At 48.0% G+C, this 21,440-nt stretch overlaps 1 protein-coding gene across 1 annotated transcript in view; it reads left to right on the forward strand.

The window, feature by feature from the left end:
• TGM1 (transglutaminase 1) overlaps positions 1–14,997 on the forward strand; it is a 63,301-nt gene extending 48,304 nt beyond the window's left edge. Inside the window, exons 7-15 of the mRNA XM_058181158.1 lie at positions 1,445–1,619; positions 7,406–7,544; positions 8,796–8,899; positions 9,845–9,933; positions 10,057–10,210; positions 10,737–11,018; positions 11,680–11,840; positions 12,571–12,707; positions 13,508–14,997. Of these exons, the coding sequence (XP_058037141.1) occupies positions 1,445–1,619; positions 7,406–7,544; positions 8,796–8,899; positions 9,845–9,933; positions 10,057–10,210; positions 10,737–11,018; positions 11,680–11,840; positions 12,571–12,707; positions 13,508–13,907 (1,641 nt within the window). The 3' untranslated portion in view covers positions 13,908–14,997. The remainder of the gene's footprint in view (positions 1–1,444; positions 1,620–7,405; positions 7,545–8,795; positions 8,900–9,844; positions 9,934–10,056; positions 10,211–10,736; positions 11,019–11,679; positions 11,841–12,570; positions 12,708–13,507) is intronic.
• Positions 14,998–21,440: the final 6,443 nt, after the last annotated feature.

The raw sequence follows: 21,440 nt of genomic DNA on the forward strand, positions 1-21,440 counted from the left end.
TATAAGTAAGAATCGTGGTCCCCAACACTGTAGATGCATTTAGCACCGGCCAGGTTAGCAAAGATGTTTAGAGACATGTCCGCCAGATGTTGGAAATGCAACCAGACACTGGGTACATATAACCACATGTGGTGGCCCTGCACAAAAGCAAAGAAATATTGGACGAAATTGCATACACGGTTAGGAAAAAAAATGTTAAAGCGGCACATCGATTGTAAGCAAGGAATGTTTTTGTTAGATATTATAGTGAAAAGTATAATTAAAAAAGGGAATTTATATTAAATTTGACATGTTTTGAAAGCGGCAAGAATTGCATTTGCGTAGTACCGGAAAAATGAGGAAACACTTTCAGAAGAAGATGTAATTTACAAAAAAAAATTAGGTTGTGCTGAAATGGAGAGGTTGACACCAAAAATAAGAGAAAAAGAAGATACAGAATATTTTCAACGCACTTGTTTGACAAATGGTTGGATAATAGAACAGCGGTGGGTTTCAGATACTGTTACCACCAGTTTGTCGCGTGTGCGCACGCTAGGTTTGCATCCGCACACACCTTCTGCGCATGCGCCCAGACTCAAAAACATGCCTAAATAGGATAGCATAGCTGTTGTGACCCAGGCCCAAGTAGGTTGTAGGAAACTCAGCCCGTGAAAAAACAAACTTTATTTGAACAGCTGAGAATTACTTTATTCCCAGCGTCATTCAATTAAATTAAAACAAATGCCTCCCAACACAAATTCCTCAGTTATCTCACAAACCTTAGTCCAATTAGGCAAACTGGCAAAGGCCCTTCCTGGCAAACGTCCAGAAGCTACAAAAATAAAGACGTACACGAAGCAGAAGACGGAGCAGAAGACACAGCTACAACATTGTTTTCCGGCAAAGCCCAAACACCGGTGCTGGTCTGTTTTAAGCTTTATGGGAGGGGCCAATCATCTCTTGGCCTTACTCCCGAGTTGTCCTTTGTGCCTGAGCTGCTCTTGCCTTCCGGCAGCTCTTCTCATGCGTGCATTAGGAACAGGGTCCTCCTGTTCCTCTGCCTCACTACTATCAGTCTCTGGAGGCTCTGGAGTCCGCACCTCACTCCCCGATGGCCCTGCCTCATCTCAGCCTCATCGCTTTCCGACTCCGTTGCCAGCTCCGCAGGCTGCTGGCAGACCACAACCATAGCGCCAGGGCAGGTGGGCAAGTCCACCTGCGATCTCTTCTACTGGTTCGGCTGAATCGGTCCGAACCAGCTGAATTCCACCTCTGTAATAGAAATAGAAATTAGACCTGGGGAATTATTATTATGTAAACAAATGGATCCAGACAATGCCCTGCTCACTAAACACCGATATGTGTAAAATGAAAATATATAAATAAACCGTTAAAAAAAAAACCCCACACCATAGACGCTCTTGGCCTTGTTTTTGATCCATGACGGTGTTGTGTTTCCTCCCAGGTGAACTCTCTAGACGACAATGGTGTTCTGGTCGGATGCTGGACAGGGGATTACTCCCGCGGCACCAACCCTTCGGCCTGGGTGGGCAGCCGAGACATTTTGCTGAAGTATCACCGTACCGGTTACCCCGTCCTCTATGGGCAGTGCTGGGTGTTTGCGGGCGTCGTGACCACAGGTAACGGGTGTTCGCTGTTGACGGGGGGGGAGGGAGGTTTGCGGGTCACAAGAAAAGAAGCAGGAACCTCAGGGATAGGGGGCCGTAGATTGTGATGTTGTGTGTTGTGCCTCGCCCGCCCCTCTCTCCACAGCCAGGCCCCTCACATCTCCTGCCAACGGAGCCAGAGACTGATAGTGCAGAAGAATGTCCTGGCATGCCTCCAGCCCCCAGCCCTGGCACCATGCCCGGACAAACTGAGTAAACAAACCTCCCTCTGATAGTATGTACGCCTGAAGCCAGCCACGAGCTGGAACTGCCAGCAGCTGGGGACGAAACAATGCAGTGGACAGATCCTCGCTTCCGGAGAATGGAGAGGCGACGTCAGCAAAAGGAAGGGAGGGGCAGGCCTGGATAAGTGCTGAGTCATGGAGCCACACCCCATGGCCTATATAAAGGATCTGCTTTTTGGGATTCCTTGAGTCAGGCAAAGTCTAATCTGGTTGCTGAAGTCACACCTTGGATTCCTGCCTGCCCTGAGAACTCTGACAGGAATTTGGCAAAGCTGCAGAGGCTTCGTGGCCACGCTTGAGACAGACTTCCCCGACCCGGCTGTCGGAGGGAGAGTGGGACACGACATTGTGGGTGTCTTCATCCCTGGAGCTTTTGAAGAAGAGATTGGACATCCCCGTTTCTCTGAAACGATGTAGGGTCTCCCGCTTGAACAGGGGGCTGGACTAGAAGACCTCTAAGGTCCCTTCCATCTCTTTTATTCTGTTATTCCTCCTCCCCCTCTTCCTCCTCCTCCCGCTACTACTTTTTAAGAAGAGATTGGACATTTGTCTGGAATTGTATAGGGCAGCGGTTCTCAACCTGTGGGTCGCGATCCCGTTGGGGGTCGAATGACGATTTGCCAGGGGTCACCTAAGACCATCAGAAATACGGGAAGTATACTTGCGAGTCGAAGAATCGCGCTCCAATGGTTGACTCCACAATCCAGCTGCAGGCTCTTCAAATCGCGAGCCGAATTCGGCTTCAGGCGCGATGAATTAAAAAAAGAGAGAAATCTTTTCTCTGAAGTCTCCCTCTCAAGCCAGCTGCAATCGCTCCCAATCGCTAGCCTAATCTGGCTTCAGGCGCGATAAACTTAATAGGGGAGGAGTCTCCGCTTTAATGCCTCTGTCCTCAAGGCAATCGCAAGCAGTTCAGATCACTAGCCAATACGGCTCCAGGCGCGATAAATTCAAAACGAAAATAATTTTACGGTTGGGGGTCGCCACATCGTGGGGAATTGTATTAAAGGGGTCGCAGCACTATAAAGGTTGAGAACCACCGGTATAGGGTCTCCTGCTTGAGCAGGGGGTTGGACTAGAAGACCTCCAAGGTCCCTTCCAACTCTGTTATTCTGTTAATCCTCCTCCTCCTCCTGTTACTATTATACTGCCACTTTTTAAGAAGAGACTGGAAAAACTATTTCTCTTAAACGATATATTGTCTCCTGCCTGAGCAGGGGGGGTTGGACTAGAAGACCTCCAAGGTCCCTTCCAACTCCGCTATTCTGTTATTCCTCCTCCTCCTCCTCCTCCTGCTACTATTATACTGCCACTTTTTAAGAAGAGACTGGAAAAACCATTTCTCTTAAACGATATATTGTCTCCTGCCTGAGCAGGAGAGTTGGACTAGAAGATCTCCAAGGTCTCTTCCAATTTTGTTACCTGCTATAAGGTGGTCCTGGTTTTTCCTTTTAAAAGGTCCAATCAGGTCTGGAAACGAAACAAAAAAAAGAAGAAGAAGAATTATTAATAATTTCTTGATGACCGCAAGCAGGCCGGTCCTTTCCCAGCCAGCACAGTTAGTCCTCTCCTTATGACCACAACTGAGCCAAGAATTCCCCTAGCTAAGCAACACACCTGTTGCGCGAGTTTTGCCTCGTTCTACGACCTTTCTTGCCCCCGTTGTTCAGTGAATCACCGCATTTGATAAGTTAGCCACACCATTGTTAAACGGATCTGACTTCCCCGTTTGGCTTTGCGGGTCAAAAGGTCGCAAAAGAGGGGGGAAATACCCCTGACCCCAGGCCGCAGCCAGCGTCATAAAATGAGTCAGTGGCCAAGCACCTCAATTTTGATCACGCGACCCAGGGTGGAAAAAAAAAACGGTCCGAACGGCGAAGTCATTTTTTTTCAGTGCTGCCGTAACTTCAAGCGGTCACTAAATGAACGTCCGTACGTAAAGGACTACCTATAATTGCCGATTGTCAGCAGAAAACAAGGCAGGCTCCGTTCACCTGACCTGTGCAGGGCTGATAGAATAGAATAGAATAGAATAGAATAGAATAGAATAGAATAGAATAGAATAGAATAGAATAGAATAGAATAGAATAGAACAGAATTTTTTATTGGCCAAGTGTGATTGGACACACAAGGAATTTGTCTTGGTGCATATGCTCTCAGTATTATATAATATAATATGTAATATTACATATGTAATATGTAATATTCAGCAAGGTACATATTACGGGCCTCTGGTGGCTCAGACTGGTAAGACAGTCTGTTATTAACAGCAGCTGCTTGCAATTACTGCAGGTTCAAGCCCCGCCAGGCCCAAGGTTGACTCAGCCTTCCATCCTTTATAAGGTAGGTAAAATGAGGACCCAGATTGTTGGGGGCAATAAAAGTTGACTTTGTATATAATATACAAATGGATGAAGACTATTGCTTGACATAGTGTAAGCCGCCCTGAGTCTTCGGAGAAGGGCGGGATATAAATGCAAATAAAATAAATAAAAATAAAATAAATATTACACTACATCACAACTCAGGAATTTAAAAGAGGAGTTTATGCAGTGACGTCATTAAGGGGGCGGGGCTTGCACGGCATACATTAATTATCCTGGGCGGGTTCTGATCATTTATGCGTCTTGAGTAGGAATTCCTGGAAGTTTTTCTTAGCTCATCAAACGACAACAGAATAAATCAACTACAGGTAGCACTCCACCCGACCAGCCCAAAATTTCTACCGCTGAGTCAAAACATTTGCGTTCTCTCCCATTTTATGACGTTTCTGGTCACGGTTGTTAAGTGAACCGCGGCCGTTATTCAGTTACTCACCCGGCTATTAAGCGAATCGCTTTGCCCATTGACTTTGCTCGCCAAAGGGGATTGCGTGACCCCCTGTGAACACTGCGGCCGTCATAAATACGAGTCGCGTGACCGCCAGGATGCCCGCAATGGTCGTAAATATGACAAACGGCCCTAAAGTCACTTTTTACAGCACGGTCGTCACTTTGAATGGTCACTAAATGAACTGTAGTCGTAAGTCGAGGGCTGTGATGTTCACCCATTGTGCTGATATCACAAGGGACCCGATTCCATTTGAGCACAGACTGCATGTTGCGCGACCACAAACCATGATACAGGTACGGTAGTCCTCGATGTACGACCGCAATTGGCCCCGGAATTTCGATCTATCTGAAGCCAAGCAGCTGTGAAACATGTCCCTTCCAATTTTGTTACCTGCTATAAGGTGGTCCTGGTTTTTCCTTTTAAAAGGTCCAATCAGGTCTGGAAACGAAACAAAAAAAAGAAGAAGAAGAATTATTATTAATAATTTCTTGATGACCGCAAGCAGGCTGGTCCTTTCCCAGCCAGCACAGTTAGTCCTCTCCTTATGACCACAACTGAGCCAAGAATTCCCCTAGCTAAGCAACACACCTGTTGCGCGAGTTTTGCCTCGTTCCGCGACTTTTCTTGCCCCCGTTGTTCAGTGAATCACCGCATTTGATAAGTTAGCCACACCATTGTTAAGCGGATCTGACTTCCCTGTTTGGCTTTGCGGGTCGAAAGGTTGCAAAAGAGGGGGGAAATCCCCTGACCCCGGGCCGCAGCCAGCATCATAAAATGAGTCAGTGGCCAAGCACCTCAATTTTGATCACGCGACCCAGGGTGGGAAAAAAAACGGTCCGAACGGCCAAGTCATTTTTTTTCAGTGCTGCCGTAACTTCAAGCGGTCACTAAATGAACGTCCATACGTAGAGGACTACCTATAATTGCCGATTGTCAGCAGAAAACAAGGCAGGCTCCGTTCACCTGACCTGTGCAGGGGTGATAGAATAGAATAGAATAGAATAGAATAGAATAGAATAGAATAGAATAGAATAGAATAGAATAGAATAGAATAGAATAGAACAGAACAGAATTTTTTATTGGCCAAGTGTGATTGGACACACAAGGAATTTGTCTTGGTGCATATGCTCTCAGTATTATATAATATAATATGTAATATTACATATGTAATATGTAATATTCAGCAAGGTACATATTACGGGCCTCTGTGGCTCAGACTGGTAAGACAGTCTGTTATTAACAGCAGCTGCTTGCAATTACTGCAGGTTCAAGCCCCGCCAGGCCCAAGGTTGACTCAGCCTTCCATCCTTTATAAGGTAGGTAAAATGAGGACCCAGATTGTTGGGGGCAATAAAAGTTGACTTTGTATATAATATACAAATGGATGAAGACTATTGCTTGACATAGTGTAAGCCGCCCTGAGTCTTCGGAGAAGGGCGGGATATAAATGCAAATAAAATAAATAAAAATAAAATAAATATTACACTACATCACAACTCAGGAATTTAAAAGAGGAGTTTATGCAGTGACGTCATTAAGGGGGCGGGGCTTGCACGGCATACATTAATTATCCTGGGCGGGTTCTGATCATTTATGCGTCTTGAGTAGGAATTCCTGGAAGTTTTTCTTAGCTCATCAAACGACAACAGAATAAATCAACTACAGGTAGCACTCCACCCGACCAGCCCAAAATTTCTACCGCTGAGTCAAAACATTTGCGTTCTCTCCCATTTTATGACGTTTCTGGTCACGGTTGTTAAGTGAACCGCGGCCGTTATTCAGTTACTCACCCGGCTATTAAGCGAATCGCTTTGCCCATTGACTTTGCTCGCCAAAGGGGATTGCGTGACCCCCTGTGAACACTGCGGCCGTCATAAATACGAGTCGCGTGACCGCCAGGATGCCCGCAATGGTCGTAAATATGACAAACGGCCCTAAAGTCACTTTTTACAGCACGGTCGTCACTTTGAATGGTCACTAAATGAACTGTAGTCGTAAGTCGAGGGCTGTGATGTTCACCCATTGTGCTGATATCACAAGGGACCCGATTCCATTTGAGCACAGACTGCATGTTGCGCGACCACAAACCATGATACAGGTACGGTAGTCCTCGATGTACGACCGCAATTGGCCCCGGAATTTCGATCTATCTGAAGCCAAGCAGCTGTGAAACATGTCCCTTCCAATTTTACGACTTCCACCCCCCGCCCCACGGTTGCGAAGCCAATCATGGCGGCGGTTAAGCGAATCGCATGGTCGTTAAGTAAATCCGGCTTTGGCTTTCCTTGTCAGAAGATTATTGGGATGGTCACAAAGGGCGATCACATGACCCTGGTACGCTGCAACCGTTGTAAATACATGCCGGTTGCCAAATGCCCGAGTTTAAAATCATACGAACCGGTGGACACCGCCCCCATTGTAAGTGCGAGGACTTGTTGTAAGTCACTTTCTTCAAGGCTGTCATAACTTCAAGCATTTGCTAAATGAACGGTTGTAAGTCGAGGATTACCTGCATTACTGGCCGAACATTTGGGTTCGCTGTTCGATCCTAAATCTTTGCAAATATTCAGGAGAGCAAATATCACATTCAAAAAAATCCCACCAACTTTTTGGATACTGGTTGAGAAGAACTACTAGGCCTCTCTGCTGATACCCTTCCTCTCTGTCCCTCTTCCTCCTCAGTTCTGCGGAGCCTGGGCATTGCCACGCGGACTGTCACCAATTACAACTCGGCGCACGACACAGACGTCAGCCTCACTATGGACATCTACTTTGATGAGAATATGAAGCCCCTGGAGCACCTCAACGCCGACTCTGTGTGGTGAGGACACGAGACCTCCTCTTCCTCCCTCTCCTCCTCCTTTTCCTCCTCCCCCTCCTCCATGGGTGTTTAGGTGGTGAGGAGAACGACAAGTCTGGAGAGAAGAGCAACTAAGAGGATGAAGGGCATGGAGGCTAAAACATATAAAGAATGTCTATGACTTTGAATATGACTCGTCCTCCTCTCTCTCCTCCTCTTCCTCTCCCTCCTCCACTTTCTCCTCCCCCCTCTCCCCCCTTCTTCTCCATGGGTGTTCGAGTGGTGAGGAGAAGGATAAGTCTGCAGAGAAGAGCAACTAAGATGATTAAGAGTGTGGAGGTTAAAACATATAAAGAATGTCTATGACTTTGACTATGACAACTCCTCCTCCCTCTCCTCCTCTTCTTCCCCCTCCACTCCTGCTCTTTCTCCTCCTCTATGGGTGTTTGGGTGGTGAGGTGAAGGACAAGTCTACAGAGAAGAGCAATTAAGATGATTAAGGGCGTGGAGGCTAAAACACATATAAAGAATGTCTATGACTTTGACTATGACTCCCCCTTCTCCCCCTCCTCCCTCTCCTCCTCTTCCTCCCCCTCCCCTCCTCCTCCTCCTCCTCCTCCTCCTCCTCTTCCTCCATGGGTGTTCGGGTGGTGAGGAGAAGGACAAGTCTGCAGAGAACAGCAACTAAGATGATTAAGGGCCTGGAGGCTAAAACATAAAGAATGTCTGTGGAGATTCCCAGTCATCCAGGTCATAGTTGTCCCAAAGGTGTTTTTTCAAGAGGCAACTGGAATTTCTGGTTTTTCCTTGAAGACATTTCACTTCTCGTCCAAGAAGCTTCTTCAGCTCTGACTGGAGGGTAGGGAATGGAAGGGTTTAGTCAGAGCTGAGGAAACTTCTTGGACGAGAAGCAAAATGTCTTGAAGGAAAAACAAAGCCCAGTTGCCTTTTGAAAAAGCACTTTTGGGACAACCATGACCTCGACAACTGAAACTCCCCATAAATAAGGAGTCAGGACAAAAAGCAACAGATGGAAACTAATCAAGAAGAGAAGCAACGTAGAAATAAGGAGACGTTTCCTATCAGTGAGAACAATTAATCAGTGGAACTGCTTGCCACCAGAAGTGGCAGAGATTATTAAGAAGAGATTGGACAACCGTTGGTCTGAAATGGCATAGGGTCTTTTGCTTGAGCTTGGGGGTTGGACTAGAAGACCTCCGAGGTCCCTTCCAGTTATGCACGGAACCTTTGAAATCCCTCCTTTGGATGCAGGAATTTCCATGTCTGGAACGACTGCTGGATGACGAGACCGGATCTGCCTTCGGGGTTCGACGGGTGGCAAGTGGTGGACGCAACCCCTCAGGAATCCAGCAGTGGTACGTTTGGGCTGGTGAGAAAGCTCTCCTATGAAATGGCATCCCCGACCTTGGAAACTCTTGAGAAGGTTCTAGATCAGGGGTATCAAACTCAAGACCCACGGGCCGGATCCAGCCCACGCGGTGCTTAGAAGTGGCCCGTGGGGCTGCCTTGGGATCAGCGAAGGACCTCCCCGCAGTGCCTCTGCCAGCGAAAACAGAGTTCGGGTGGCCCACACACACCCCTGGCCACGCCCCCTGCACGCGGCCCTCCCGAGCTCCATTTTCCCTGGCTGAGGTCCCACGGGCCGGTCCTTCGGTGTTTCCAGGCCGGGCTCACAGGCCAGATCTAAGCACCCCACAGGCTAGATCTGACCTCCAGTTCTATCCAGTTCAGTTGAACCAGTAGCGTCTACTGCGATAGGCCCCGCCCACGCGCCTGGACATAATGTCGTCCAATTTAGCCACATTTTGGAGGCCGCGAGCATGCGCGGAAGGCGTGCGAGCAGAGCACCTGCGTGGAAGGAGCGCACGCGCGCTCACGTTTGCAAACCATTAGGGAAGGTACATGAATCCTATCTCTGGGGCACAGCCCACCTTCGCTGACAGAGGGCTGCAGGAGGCCATTGCAGCTGAAAGGTCTGGCCATGCCTCCTGCCCATGACCCCCCTCCAAGGTCAAACGCAACCCTGATGTGGCCCTCAATGAAATCGAGTTTGACACCCCCTGTTCTAGATTGAAAGGGCCCCAGAAGTTGTAAATGCTTCAACACAATGGACGTTTTTAAGAAGAGATTAGATAACCATTTGTCTGAAGTGGCATGGGGGATTCCCTGCCTGAGCAGGGGGGTTGGACTAGAAGACCTCCGAGGTCCCTTCCAACTCTGTTAGTTATTCTACTCTTCTCCGTTTCCTTTCTCGCGTTCTGGTGGGACACAACACGATCACCTCCCGCTTCTTCCCACAGGGATCTTCTGCTGTGGGCCCTGCTCCGTGGAGGCTATCAAAAACGGCCTGGTCTACATGAAGTACGACGCTTCCTTCTGCTTTGCCGAGGTGGGTCTCTCTTTTAGTGTCGAGCACAGCTGAGGTGGCGTAGTGTCGAGATCAGTGCCTTCAGGCACGGCGGGGAGAAAAATCGGCAGGAATGGGTGGATTGGTGATACTTTGTCTCCTCAGGTGAACAGCGACAAAGTGTATTGGCAACGCCAAGGGGACGGCAGCTTCAAGATCGTCTACGTAGAAGAAAAAGCCATCGGCCATCTCATCAGCACCAAAGCCGTAGGGTCCCATCAGCGCGAAGACATCACCAGCCTTTACAAGCACCCCGAAGGTAAGAGTACGTTGAGCGGAGGAATAGGATTGGCCCAGTGGTGACAAAAGGACAGGCAGTCCTCGATTTATAATGGCATCGAAAAAAGTAACTGATCACTGTTTTTCACACTTGCAACCGTTGCTCATCATCCTGTGGTGATGAGATCAAAATTCAGATGCTGGCAACTGACTCGTATTTTATGATGGTTGTAGTGATCCCAGGATTACGTGATCCCCTTTTGTGACCTTCTGACCAGCAAAGTCAGTGTGGAGGCCGGATTCACTGAACGACCGTGTCGGTCACTTCAGAACTGCAGTGATCCATTCACTCGTAAAATAAGGCAAAACTCAATTAACATAACAATGGAAATTTTGGGTCAAAAGTTTGGGTTATGACTTCAATCATAGTCGTAAGTTGAAGACTACTTGTAGTAGCATCTGTCGCTGGCTATCCTAAAAATGGCATATTTCCTCAAGGTCTCCTTTGGATCTCTCTCTTGGGATCGAGGAGAATTTTTTGAATCCTCCGTTCATTTTCCCCGCAGGATCGGAAGCGGAGCGCAAAGCGGTAGAAACTGCTGCCAAGCACGGCACCAAGGCCCACATCTACACCAACAAGGAGTGGGGAGAAGACATCTCGGTGACGGTCGACACCCAAGAGGCCTACACCGGACAAGACATTTCCTTGAGGGTCATCCTGAAGAACCGGAGTTCCATGCCTCGCAGTGTCTCTCTCAACCTCTTTGTGGCCGTCATGTATTACACGGGAGTCACCGGCAGCAATTTTAAACAGGAGCAGCGCCAGGTCCAGGTTCCTGCAGGAGGAGGTAACCGTCTCCAGCTGCCTGAGGCACAGCATCTGGTGCCAAAATTGAGGGTGTTGGAATTTATTGTTGGAATGTATCTTTTTGTGAGAGCTATGGTAGTATTCAGCCAGGAGATGGCAGTGTTTGCAAGTTTGGATCTGCAGTATATACTCTTTTGTTCTAAATAGAGTTTCCTGTTACAGTTAAAAATAGCTGAGCAGTAAAACACATTGTGACTGTGCTCCTTGTTTGAGCTGTGCTATTTCTAACGAAGGGCCACCTCCTTCGTAAATTGTCAGGAAGGAATGGGTTGCGATGCAGAATGGGCTGGGCAAAACAAGGAAACCTTGGTATTTGGGTCCTTGAGTGGCTCAGGCTGTAAGATAGCCTGTTATTAAAACACAGCTGCCTGCAATTACTGCAGGTTCTAGTCCCACCAGGCCCAAGGTTGACTCAGCCTTCCATCCTTTATAAGGTAGGTAAAATGAGGACCCAGATTGTTGGGGGGGCAATAAGTTGACTTTGTAAATATACAAATAGAATGAGACTATTGCCTTACACACTGTAAGCCGCCCTGAGTCTTCGGAGAAGGGCGGGATATAAATGTAAATTTAAAAAAAATTGTTTATCTTAAGGGTCTCTGCCTACCTGACCCCAAATATGTCTTCTTTCTTTCTCGCAGCTCAACAGGTTCCGATGGTCATCTCCTATCCCGAGTACAAGCCCCATCTGGTGGACCAAGGAGCCATGAAGCTCAGCGTCTCTGGGAAAGTAACCGAAACCGGACAGGTCATCGCAAAGGAACATACTTTCCGTCTTCGCACCCCAGACCTGACCCTGACGGTACGACACAAACTCTAGGCTGCTCTCACCAGCTACGTCTGACAAACTAGGTTGGACAAGGATGGTGAGATCTTCTGAGCCCAGAAGGTCAGGATTCTCAGGAGATGTTACTTAGGGAAATTGACTCTTTCAGCTGTCCCTAAATTTGGAGCTACCAGTTCTGGTCAAGTGACGTGCTCATTGGGATTATAAAATAAAATAACAGAATTGGAAGGGACCTTGGAGGTCTTCTAGTCCAACCCCCTGCTCAGGCAGACAACTCTATACCATTTCAGATAAATGGTTATCCAACATCTTCTTAAAAACTTCCAATGTTGGAGCATTCACAACTTCCGGAGGCGAAGGGGAACTACGTTCTACATTTGTCCTCATTTAGCGACTGATTTTAGCGATTGTTCGCAGTTACGACAGTGGCAAAAAAACCCCAACTTCACGACCACTCTTTGTCGTTACGACCTCCGCAGGTCTGTCAAGCCAAGGAAAGCTCTAGAAAGGTCATAAGCAAAGTTTCACTTAGTGACCACTTTAGTTAATGACAGGTGCCAATGTGGTTGCTAAACAAGGATGAGCTGTATTCTGTAGGGAGGGTCATTGGGAGTACTGCCACACCATTCAGCTGTTTGTAAAAATACTACCCTTAGGAGGAGTAACGGCAACACCTAGGAGTAGTAACGGCAACCACTTACTGCCATTTTCATCGTGTGGCATCTTCTTTTTCTCTGCTCCGCAGCTACTGGGTCCGGCCGTCGTTGGACAAGTGACTCAAGTCCAGATCGTCTTCAAGAACCCCCTTCCTGTGACTTTGACCAACGCCACTTTCCACATGGAAGGATCCGGACTCTCGACTCCCAACACAATGACCGTCGGGTGAGTAGACCTGTAGAAAGCTGCCTATTGTGTGTTTTCGTTATTCCTGTGTGATTCGTTGCCCCCCAGAAAGACACAGAATAGAAAAATAAAGTTGAAAGGGACCTCGGAGGTCTTCTAGCCCAACCCTCTGCTCAAGCAGGAGACTCTATACCAGTGTTGATGAACCATTTTAGCACCGAGTGCCGAAACGGGAGCGCGTGCACGAGGGAGCACCAGAAACCGGAAGCTCAGCTTCCCAGCATGCACATGTGCGCTGGAGAGCTGCTCTCCCCGTTTCCAGCACTCCCGCGCACGCGAAGACCAGCTGGCTGGAACCCGGAACAGCAACGGGCGACAGCTGGCGTGCCCAGAGAGATGGCTCTGCATGCCACTCGCGGCACTCGTGTCATCGGTTCACCATTACGGCTCTATACCAGGGGTCACCAACCTTTCAGACCTCAGGGACCGCTAAATTCATAGCGAGAACACAGGCTGTCAAACAAATCTGTCTTCCCTGTTGACTCTGCTGGTCGGAAGGTCGCAAAGGGGGATCGTGTGACCCCCGGGATGCTGCAAACCGTCATAAATGTGAGTCGGTGGCCAAGCATCTGAATGTAAACGATGGGGATGCCGCAAAGGTCACATGTGTTAAAAACGGTTGGAAGTCACTTTTGTAAGGGCCGTTGTAGCCTCGAACGATCATTAAGCGAACTGTTGTAAGTCGAGGACTCCTTGTACTATTTCTCCCCGTGCATCTTTTTTCCTAAGGGGGGTGAGATTCGCAAGCATGACCCAGAATGTCTGTTTTCACGTTGCAGGGATATCGGTCCGCATCAAACCGTGCGACTCTGTCAGAACTTCACTCCGCTGCGTGCCGGACGACGCCAGTTGGTTGCCAGCCTTGACAGCCCACAGCTCTCCCAGGTCCACGGCGTGTTGACCATCGACGTGGCCCAGAATCCTCCGCCGGGACCGTCGGCGTCTCCAGCACCTGCCCGGGTTCGCGGCTCCCCCGGCCGTACCCGAGGTTCCCCTGCGGCCACTCGGGCCTCCCCGGGAAGGCAACCCGCCAACCACAGCACCCCAGCCAACGCCAACACAAACGCCAACACAAATGCACGGGGTACCCCCAGCCGCCAGCCCAATCCTGGAGGAGCCCCCAATGCTCGCGGGGCGGCTGCCGCCTCCAGGCCAGGGGCCACGGGGCAGCCTGTTTGAGCCAGCTCTTAGCTATGGTGCCGAGTGTGATGTGACAGCACAGCAGAACTGCATGGCGAAGAGAAGAGGGGAGGACCCTTGCCCGAGCCACGGAAGCACAGTGGGGTGTGCCGAACCCCCAAGGCCGGTGAACAAAATGTATCTCCTGGGAGTGAACTTCAAGGAACTTCTTCACTTCTTCATCCACCAATTTCGCTTTTCGTTTTCATTCCGCGCCACTATTTTTTCCTGCAAATATTGTTTTTCCACATATAATCACCTGATCAAGTCGCAGTTTCTATGGTCGAGACCACGGTCAGGAGCAATCAAAGCACCGTCCTTCTCTCACAGCATTCACCCGAGATGTGGGTCGAGGACTCGGCTGCCTCCTCCAACTCTGGGACCCCCACTCCCAGTGGTGCCACCCACTCACCCTGTGCACAGACTCCCTCACCCTGTACGTTAATTACTTGACGTGTATTTTTCACCGTGAAATTTATTCCCTTCTCTAAACGCACGCCGATCTTCACTTGCGCACGCTTGCTTCCACTAACGGTGCAAAATCCTCTGGAGAAGTTTGGGAGAACTTCCGACAGAGAAGTGATAAGTTGGGGTTTGTTGTTGTTGTTGTTTTTTCAAATTATTATTCCCTAAAATGCACGGTGGGACTTCTCCCTTGAGCCAAAGGAATTTTCTAGGAATTTTTTCCCCCCATCTCTCTGTTTGGACAGATTCAAGGGGGGGGGAGGGGAGGTTGGGGGGGAGGGATTTTATTAGCTTTCCTTTTTTTCAGGAAGTGTATTTAAGGGAGAAGTCGAAATCCGTTTGCTAAGGAGGGTTAAGGCAAAATAAGTTGGCTAGCCGGGCTTCTGCCGTTCATGCAAGTTAAAATATAGGCAAATTAAAAGTGTCAAGAGATCATGTAATCCTAAAGCGGTTTTTAATTACTACCCTGATCTTTAATCTTCGTTACGTTTCTCTCGTACTGCATTTAACCTTTATGGACAACGAATGAAGCAACGACAAAAAGAAAAAAGAAAAACTGTATTTTTGTGTGTGTGTTCATACTAATATAGGTATTTATTTGAAAATAAATGATTTTTAACTCCTAGCGCGCTTTGTTAAAATAACGTCGTTTTACGTTTTTCTGAAGTCATTTCAGGGGGGATCGCTCAGCCATAAAGTTTGTGGGTTGTAGGCAGAGTATTCAGGATTCAGCCGGTTCGAATGAACCGGTAGCAGAAATCGTGAGTCCGCGCCAGCTCTATGCTGTCCTATTTAGGCACTTTTTTGAGGCTGGGCACATGCGCGTAAGGCACGCACACGAGCAAAGTGCATGCGCGGAAGGCTGGACACATGTGCGGGAGGCGCACACACACACACAAAGCAACCGTGCACCCAGCGAACCGGTGGTATAACAAAATGTGTTGGTTGTGGGTTGATCAGAGCCTTGAAATTGTTAGCCACAAACCAGAGGTGGGTTCTACTTAGCTTTATACCGGTTCGCATCGTGCTTCTGCGCATGCGCAGATCACTTTTGATGACGTTTCGGGTCAGTGGGCGGAACCTCCCACCGGTTTTACTACCGGTTCTATAGAATTGGTCCGAATCGGAGACAACCCAGCACTGCCGCAAACGGTGGCAAGATTTTGGTAGCCCGGTGTGTATTTCCCCAAATAGGATCTGAGCTGTAAAGGTAGATTAATATCGCTTTACAGGTCGTCCTCGACCTTACAGCATATTCATTTAGTGACTGTTCGAAGTTACAACGGCACTGAAAAAAGTGAATGTAGGACCGTTTTTTTCACACTTACGACCGTTGCAGCCTCCCCGTGGGTCAGGTGAGCCAAATTCAGACGCTTGGCCACTGACTCATATTTACGACGGTTGCGGTGTTCCTGGGGTCACGTGCTTCCCTTTTGTGACCTTCTGACAAGCAAAGACAGTGGGGAAGCCAGATTCACTTACCGTATTTTTCGGACTATAAGACGCATCTAAATTTAGAAAAGGAAATCAAAAAAGTTTTCGGCCTTCCTTTTTACAGGCCTTTTTTTTGGCCCTTTTCCAGCCCATTTTTGGGGCTTTTTTCGGAGCATTTTTGAGGCTTTTTTTGGCCCAGTTTGGGGGCTTTTTTGGCCTGTTTTCAAGGCTCTTTTCAGCTATTTTGGGGGCTTTTTTGCCCTGTTTTCAAGGCTTTTTTCAGCCTGTTTTCAAGGCTCTTTTCAGCCATTTTGGGGGCTTTTTTGCCCTGTTTTTGAAGATTTTTCAGCCTGTTTTCAAGGCTTTTTTTGGCTCATTTTTGAGGCTTTTTTGGCCCATTTAGGGGGCTTTTTCAGCCTGTTTTTGAGGCTTTTTTCAGCCATTTTGGGCGCTTTTTTGGCCTGTTTTCAAGGCTTTTTTTTAAGCCTGTTTTCAAGGCTTTTTGGGGGGCCATTTTCAAGGCTTTTTTTCGACCCGGTTTTTAGACTTTTTTCAGCCCGTTTTCAAGGCCTTTCATCCCCTTTTGGGAGACAAAAAATCTGTGTCTTATAGTTCCGAAAAATATGGTAACAACCATGTTGCTAACGTAACTGCAGTAATTCACATAACAACCCTGGCAAGAAAAGTCATAAAATGAGGCAAAACTCACGTAACAACTCTCTAGCTTAGCAAAGGAAATTGTGGGTCCGATTGCCATTCTAATCCAGTCCTTGTCTTTGGCAAGTTTTAGCCAATTTTTTATCAGATTCTACATTTCTTTGGAGAACTTTCTTTGCTGCTTCGAAGAATTAGAACACATTAACAAAAGGAACTCCTAGTTACTGGAAACATTACTCACAGAGGCTCCCCTCTCCTGCTGCCATCAGGTCCACTTTCAGTTTTCACTTATCATTCTGGTCACTTTTAATTCTTTGCTGCAACTATAAAATTCAGAATGGCGAGCCAGAATACTGGCTGCACTTTATCGGAAACGGCACCGTAGTTGCTGGGCTACCGAACCACAAATTTGTGCAACTCTTTTTAAGGCTGTTCCATCTTCCGCAAAATGTTGAATTTACCTTCCAGTTCCCTATTTTTATGATCACTGAACTAAACTTTTCTGCAGGGTGAAATCTACTTACCTTCCCTACTGGTTTGGAAGGGCACTCTCTGTGCGCGCATCATGTGCAATTTTCAACCCAAAGCCTTTTGCACATGCGCAGAGGATCAAAAACAGGTTACTTCCTGGTTAAAACCAGGAAGTAACAACATCCGGGCGGGTGGACGGAGCCTCACGCTGCCGCCGCTAGTTCGCCAAACCACCCACTGCTGCCACTACCGGTTCTCCCGAACCGGTGCGAACCGGTAGCATTTCACCCCTGCCTTTCTGAAAAACCTTGCCAAGAAAACTATAAGGACTTGCCCAGGAACCTCAAGAACTGAACGCAATTGAACGGAAGAAATATATACTGTTGGAAGAAATATCCTTTTGGGTTCGGTTCCAAGTGGGAAGAAAGACACTGGAAACATGGCGGCTGGTTGGAAAGATGGTTTTTAATGGTGGACAGAACCACTTGCTTTGAGGTCCTGGCCAAAAAGCACCTGGTTGAGAGAGAGAGAGAGAGATTTATACCCTCTGTTGGGCTTTGAATTTGAGCATCTATTAGTTGTCAGACTCCCTCCTATGGGGCCATGCAGAGGTGACTCTGTAGGTTGTCTGTGTCCCAGGCTTGGTTGAGCCTTACTGGGTGATGATGTAATGAAAGGGCTTTGGGAAATTCCTACTATGGCTCTGCCTGAAGGAAGTAGATCTTTGTTATGTAGAATAGACTGGCCCAGGCCTTAATGGCCGATTGACAAAGGTGGTGGGGGGCTGAGTTTCTGCCTCCCTTTGAGGGGAAATATTCTGCCCTTTTAATATTTCCTAAAATATCTCATTTTCCTAGGAGAGTGGTGGGTGCTAACTTCCTATAATACAATACTCATATATAAACCCATCCACGGATAAACTGACGCTCACTTTTTTTAGTCCAAATATCAGGAAAAACAAAAATGTAAAACAATATATAATTTCTACAGTAGTTTTTATCTGCAGGAGGTATATTTTTCAAAGTATTTTGATAGTTATATTCATGGGTCACGTGGATTTATACACAAGTACTATATATGTTAAGGGATGCGGTGGCTGAGTGGCTAAGACACTGAGCTTGTCGATCGAAAGGTTGGCAGTTCAACGGTTCGAATCCCTAGTGCGCGTAATGGGGTGAGCTCCCGTTCCTTGTCCCAGCTTCTGCCAACCTAGCAGTTCGAAAGCACATAAAAAATGCAAGGAGAAAAATAGGGACCACCTTTGATGGGACGATAACAGCGTTCCGTGCGCCTTTGGCATTGAGTCATACCGGCCACATGGCCACCGAGACGTCTTTGGACAGCGCTGGCTCTTCGGCTTTAAAACGGAGATGAGCACCGCCCCCTAGAGTTGGGAATGACTAGCACAGATGTGCGAGAGGAACCTTTACCTTTACCTTTACCTTTACTGTACATGTAATAATTATTAGATGTCTTATTGGAGAGCAATCTGGCAAATTGAATTTATATTGATGCAAATGAATTTTCTCCTGCAATAGTCTCAGATGGGATATTTTCTTTCCACTTAAGATCCAAAGTGCTCAGAAACAGCTGCCTCCCCCACTCTCAAAATTACTCAGTGTTCAATGTGGTTGAAAAAGGGGAATTAAGACAAAAAGAAAGATTTCTTTCCCACGGGACAAAGTGCCCGTTACGTCTCCAAGATCTGGAGGGAACTGCCAAATTGGCTGACTTTAAAAAGTGTTTGTGGTCACGATAACTGACTTAATTTAGTGCTTCAGTTTTTATAGCTCCCATTCCTGACCCTGGGGAAGACATAAAAAAAACCCACAGTACCAAAACATATAAAACCACCTACAAATATTACAAGCCACTAAAAAGAATTGAAAGCCATACATTTGAGGTGATAGGTTCTAGATTTCTCGTGCAAGTAAAGGCGGTCTGAGGTCCGTGGCGGTGGGAAAAGGAGAGACGCAGGTGGAAGGCATCTCCAAGTAACTGATTAAATTATGGTTTTTGCTGGCCTGATTTTTTCATCAGAAGTGGGTTGCCATTGCCTCTTTCTTAGGGCTGGGAGAAGGTGACCGGCCTAGGATCACCCTGTTGGCGGATCCTGACTCTCAACTCCTTGCAAAAAGTTTTCTCGTAATTGCTTACGCAAAGTGAAAATTAACGTTTTGAGCCGCTGATTCTCAACCTTGGCAGCTTTAAGTTAGGTGGACTTCAGCTCCCAGAATTCCCTAGGCAGCATTGGGTGGACTTCAATTCCCAGAATTCGTTAGTCAGCATTGGGTGGACATCAACTCCCAGAATTCATTAGTCAGCATTGAGTGGACTTCAACTCCCAGAATTCATTAGCCAGCATTGGGTGGACATCAACTCCAGAATTCATTAGCCAGCATTGGGTGGACTTCAACTCCCAGAATTCATTAGCCAGCACTGAGTGGACTTCAACTCCCAGAGTTCCCTAGCCAGCATTGGGTGGACCAACTCCCAGAATTCATTAGCCAGCATTGGGTGGATATCAACTCCTAGAATTCATTAGCCAGCATTGTTGTTTTTTAGTTGCATAGTCGTGTCTGACCCATCGCGACCCCATGGACAACGTTCCTCCAGGCCTTCCTGTCCTCTACCATCCTCTGGAGTCCATTTAAGCTCCCGCCGACTGCTTCAGTGACTCCATCCAGCCACCTCGTTCTCTGTCGTCCCATTCTTGTTTTGCCCTCAATCTTTCCCAGCATTAGGCCCTTCTCCAGTGAGTCCTTCCTTCTCATTAGGTGGCCAAAGGATTTCAGTTTCCTCTTCAGGATCTAGCCAGCATTGGGTGGAGATCAACTCCCAGAATTCATTAGCCAGCATTGAGTGGACTTCAACTCCCAGAATTCATTAGTCAGCATTGAGTGGACTTCAATTCCCAGAATTCATTAGTCAGCATTGAGTGGACTTCAACTCCCAGAATTCATTAGCCAGCATTGGGTGGACTTCAACTCCCAGAATTCATTAGCCAGCATTGGGTGGACTTCAACTCCCAGAATTCATTAGCCAGCATTGGGTGGACATCAACTCCCAGAATTCATTAGCCAGCATTGGGTGGACTTCAACTCTCAGAATTCATTAGCCAGCATTGGGTGGACTTCAACTCCCAGAATTCATTAGCCAGCATTGGATGGATATCAACTCCTAGAATTCATTAGCCAGCATTGTTGTTTTTTAGTTGCGTAGTCGTGTCCGACCCATCACGACCCCATGGACAACGTTCCTCCAGGCCTTCCTGTCCTCTACCATCCTCTGGAGTCCATTTAAACTCACGCCGACTGCTTCAGTGACTCCTATCCAGCCACCTCATTCTCTGCCGTCCCCTTCTTCTTCTTTGCCCTCCATCTTTCCCAGCATTAGACTCTTCTCCAGTGAGTCCTTCCTTCTCATTAGGTGGCCAAAGGATTTCAGTTTCCTCTTCAGGATCTAGCCAGCATTGGGTGGAGATCAACTCCCAGAATTCATTAGCCAGCATTGGGTGGACTTCAACTCCCAGAATTCATTAGTCAGCATTGGATGGACTTCAACTCCCAAAATTCATTAGCCAGCATTGAGTAGATTTCAACCCAGCTTTAGTGCAACAAGCCAGCTTTCCAGGCCAGTATGCCTGGGAAGGAAAGATGCTGGGTTTTTTTTCTGGAAGAGTCAAGGCGCAGGCTCCCCTTGTCGTTCTGCCCAACCACAACCCTGTGAGGCAGGCTTGCCTGAAAGTGGGAGGGGCTCAAAAGTCCCTCCCGCTTTCAGGGAAGCCTCCCTCACAGGGTTGTTGTGAGGAGACCAGGTAGGAAAGCCTGCGCCTTGAGTTTTGAAATGGAAGGCGGGTCTGAAACCAAATAAAATTTTTTAAAAAAGGAGCAATGATGGGGATGAATTTAGTCCCCAAACCCCATGAGCCTTCAAACATATGGGACTACAACTCCCATCAGCTCGTAGGAGACGCGCAAGAGCCGGGATGCCCTGCTGGTGCTATCCCAGAAACAGCCACCAGAGGCCGCTGCCGCTCAAGCGAAGAATTCCATTCCAAAACAGGAAGTGACGATCTCGACGGAGCGACGCGCCGCGGGTCTCCATGGAAACAGAGCGGAAGTTCATGTGCGGGGCGAGCAAAGGTCCGGAATGAGGCCGGGTCGAAAGCCGTTTTACCCTTCCTTGTGTGTGTGTGTGTGGGAAGATTTAAAAGCGGGGCGGGTTGAGGGAGCGGCAGCGTGAAGGTTCTTTTCCAGGCGCCAAGCTGCCCAAAAAGGGTGTGGAACGGTGAAGGCCGTTTGGGGGCGGAGCTTCCTTTGGTGTAGGTGGAGCGTAAAGAAGGCGGGGTCGGGAAGGAGAGGCGGGTGCTATAGGAGCGGGGCCTCCGCTGAGTGGTGGAGAGCAAAGAAGGCGGGATTGGGTAGGGCAGGGGGCAATATTGGGGCGGAGCCTCCGAAGGAGATGAGAAGGGTGGAGCGGCAAGAAGGCGTGGCTACGGGGGGC

Source organism: Ahaetulla prasina, chromosome 4, assembly GCF_028640845.1.
Source record: "Ahaetulla prasina isolate Xishuangbanna chromosome 4, ASM2864084v1, whole genome shotgun sequence".
In the NCBI taxonomy this organism is placed as follows: domain Eukaryota; kingdom Metazoa; phylum Chordata; class Lepidosauria; order Squamata; family Colubridae; genus Ahaetulla; species Ahaetulla prasina.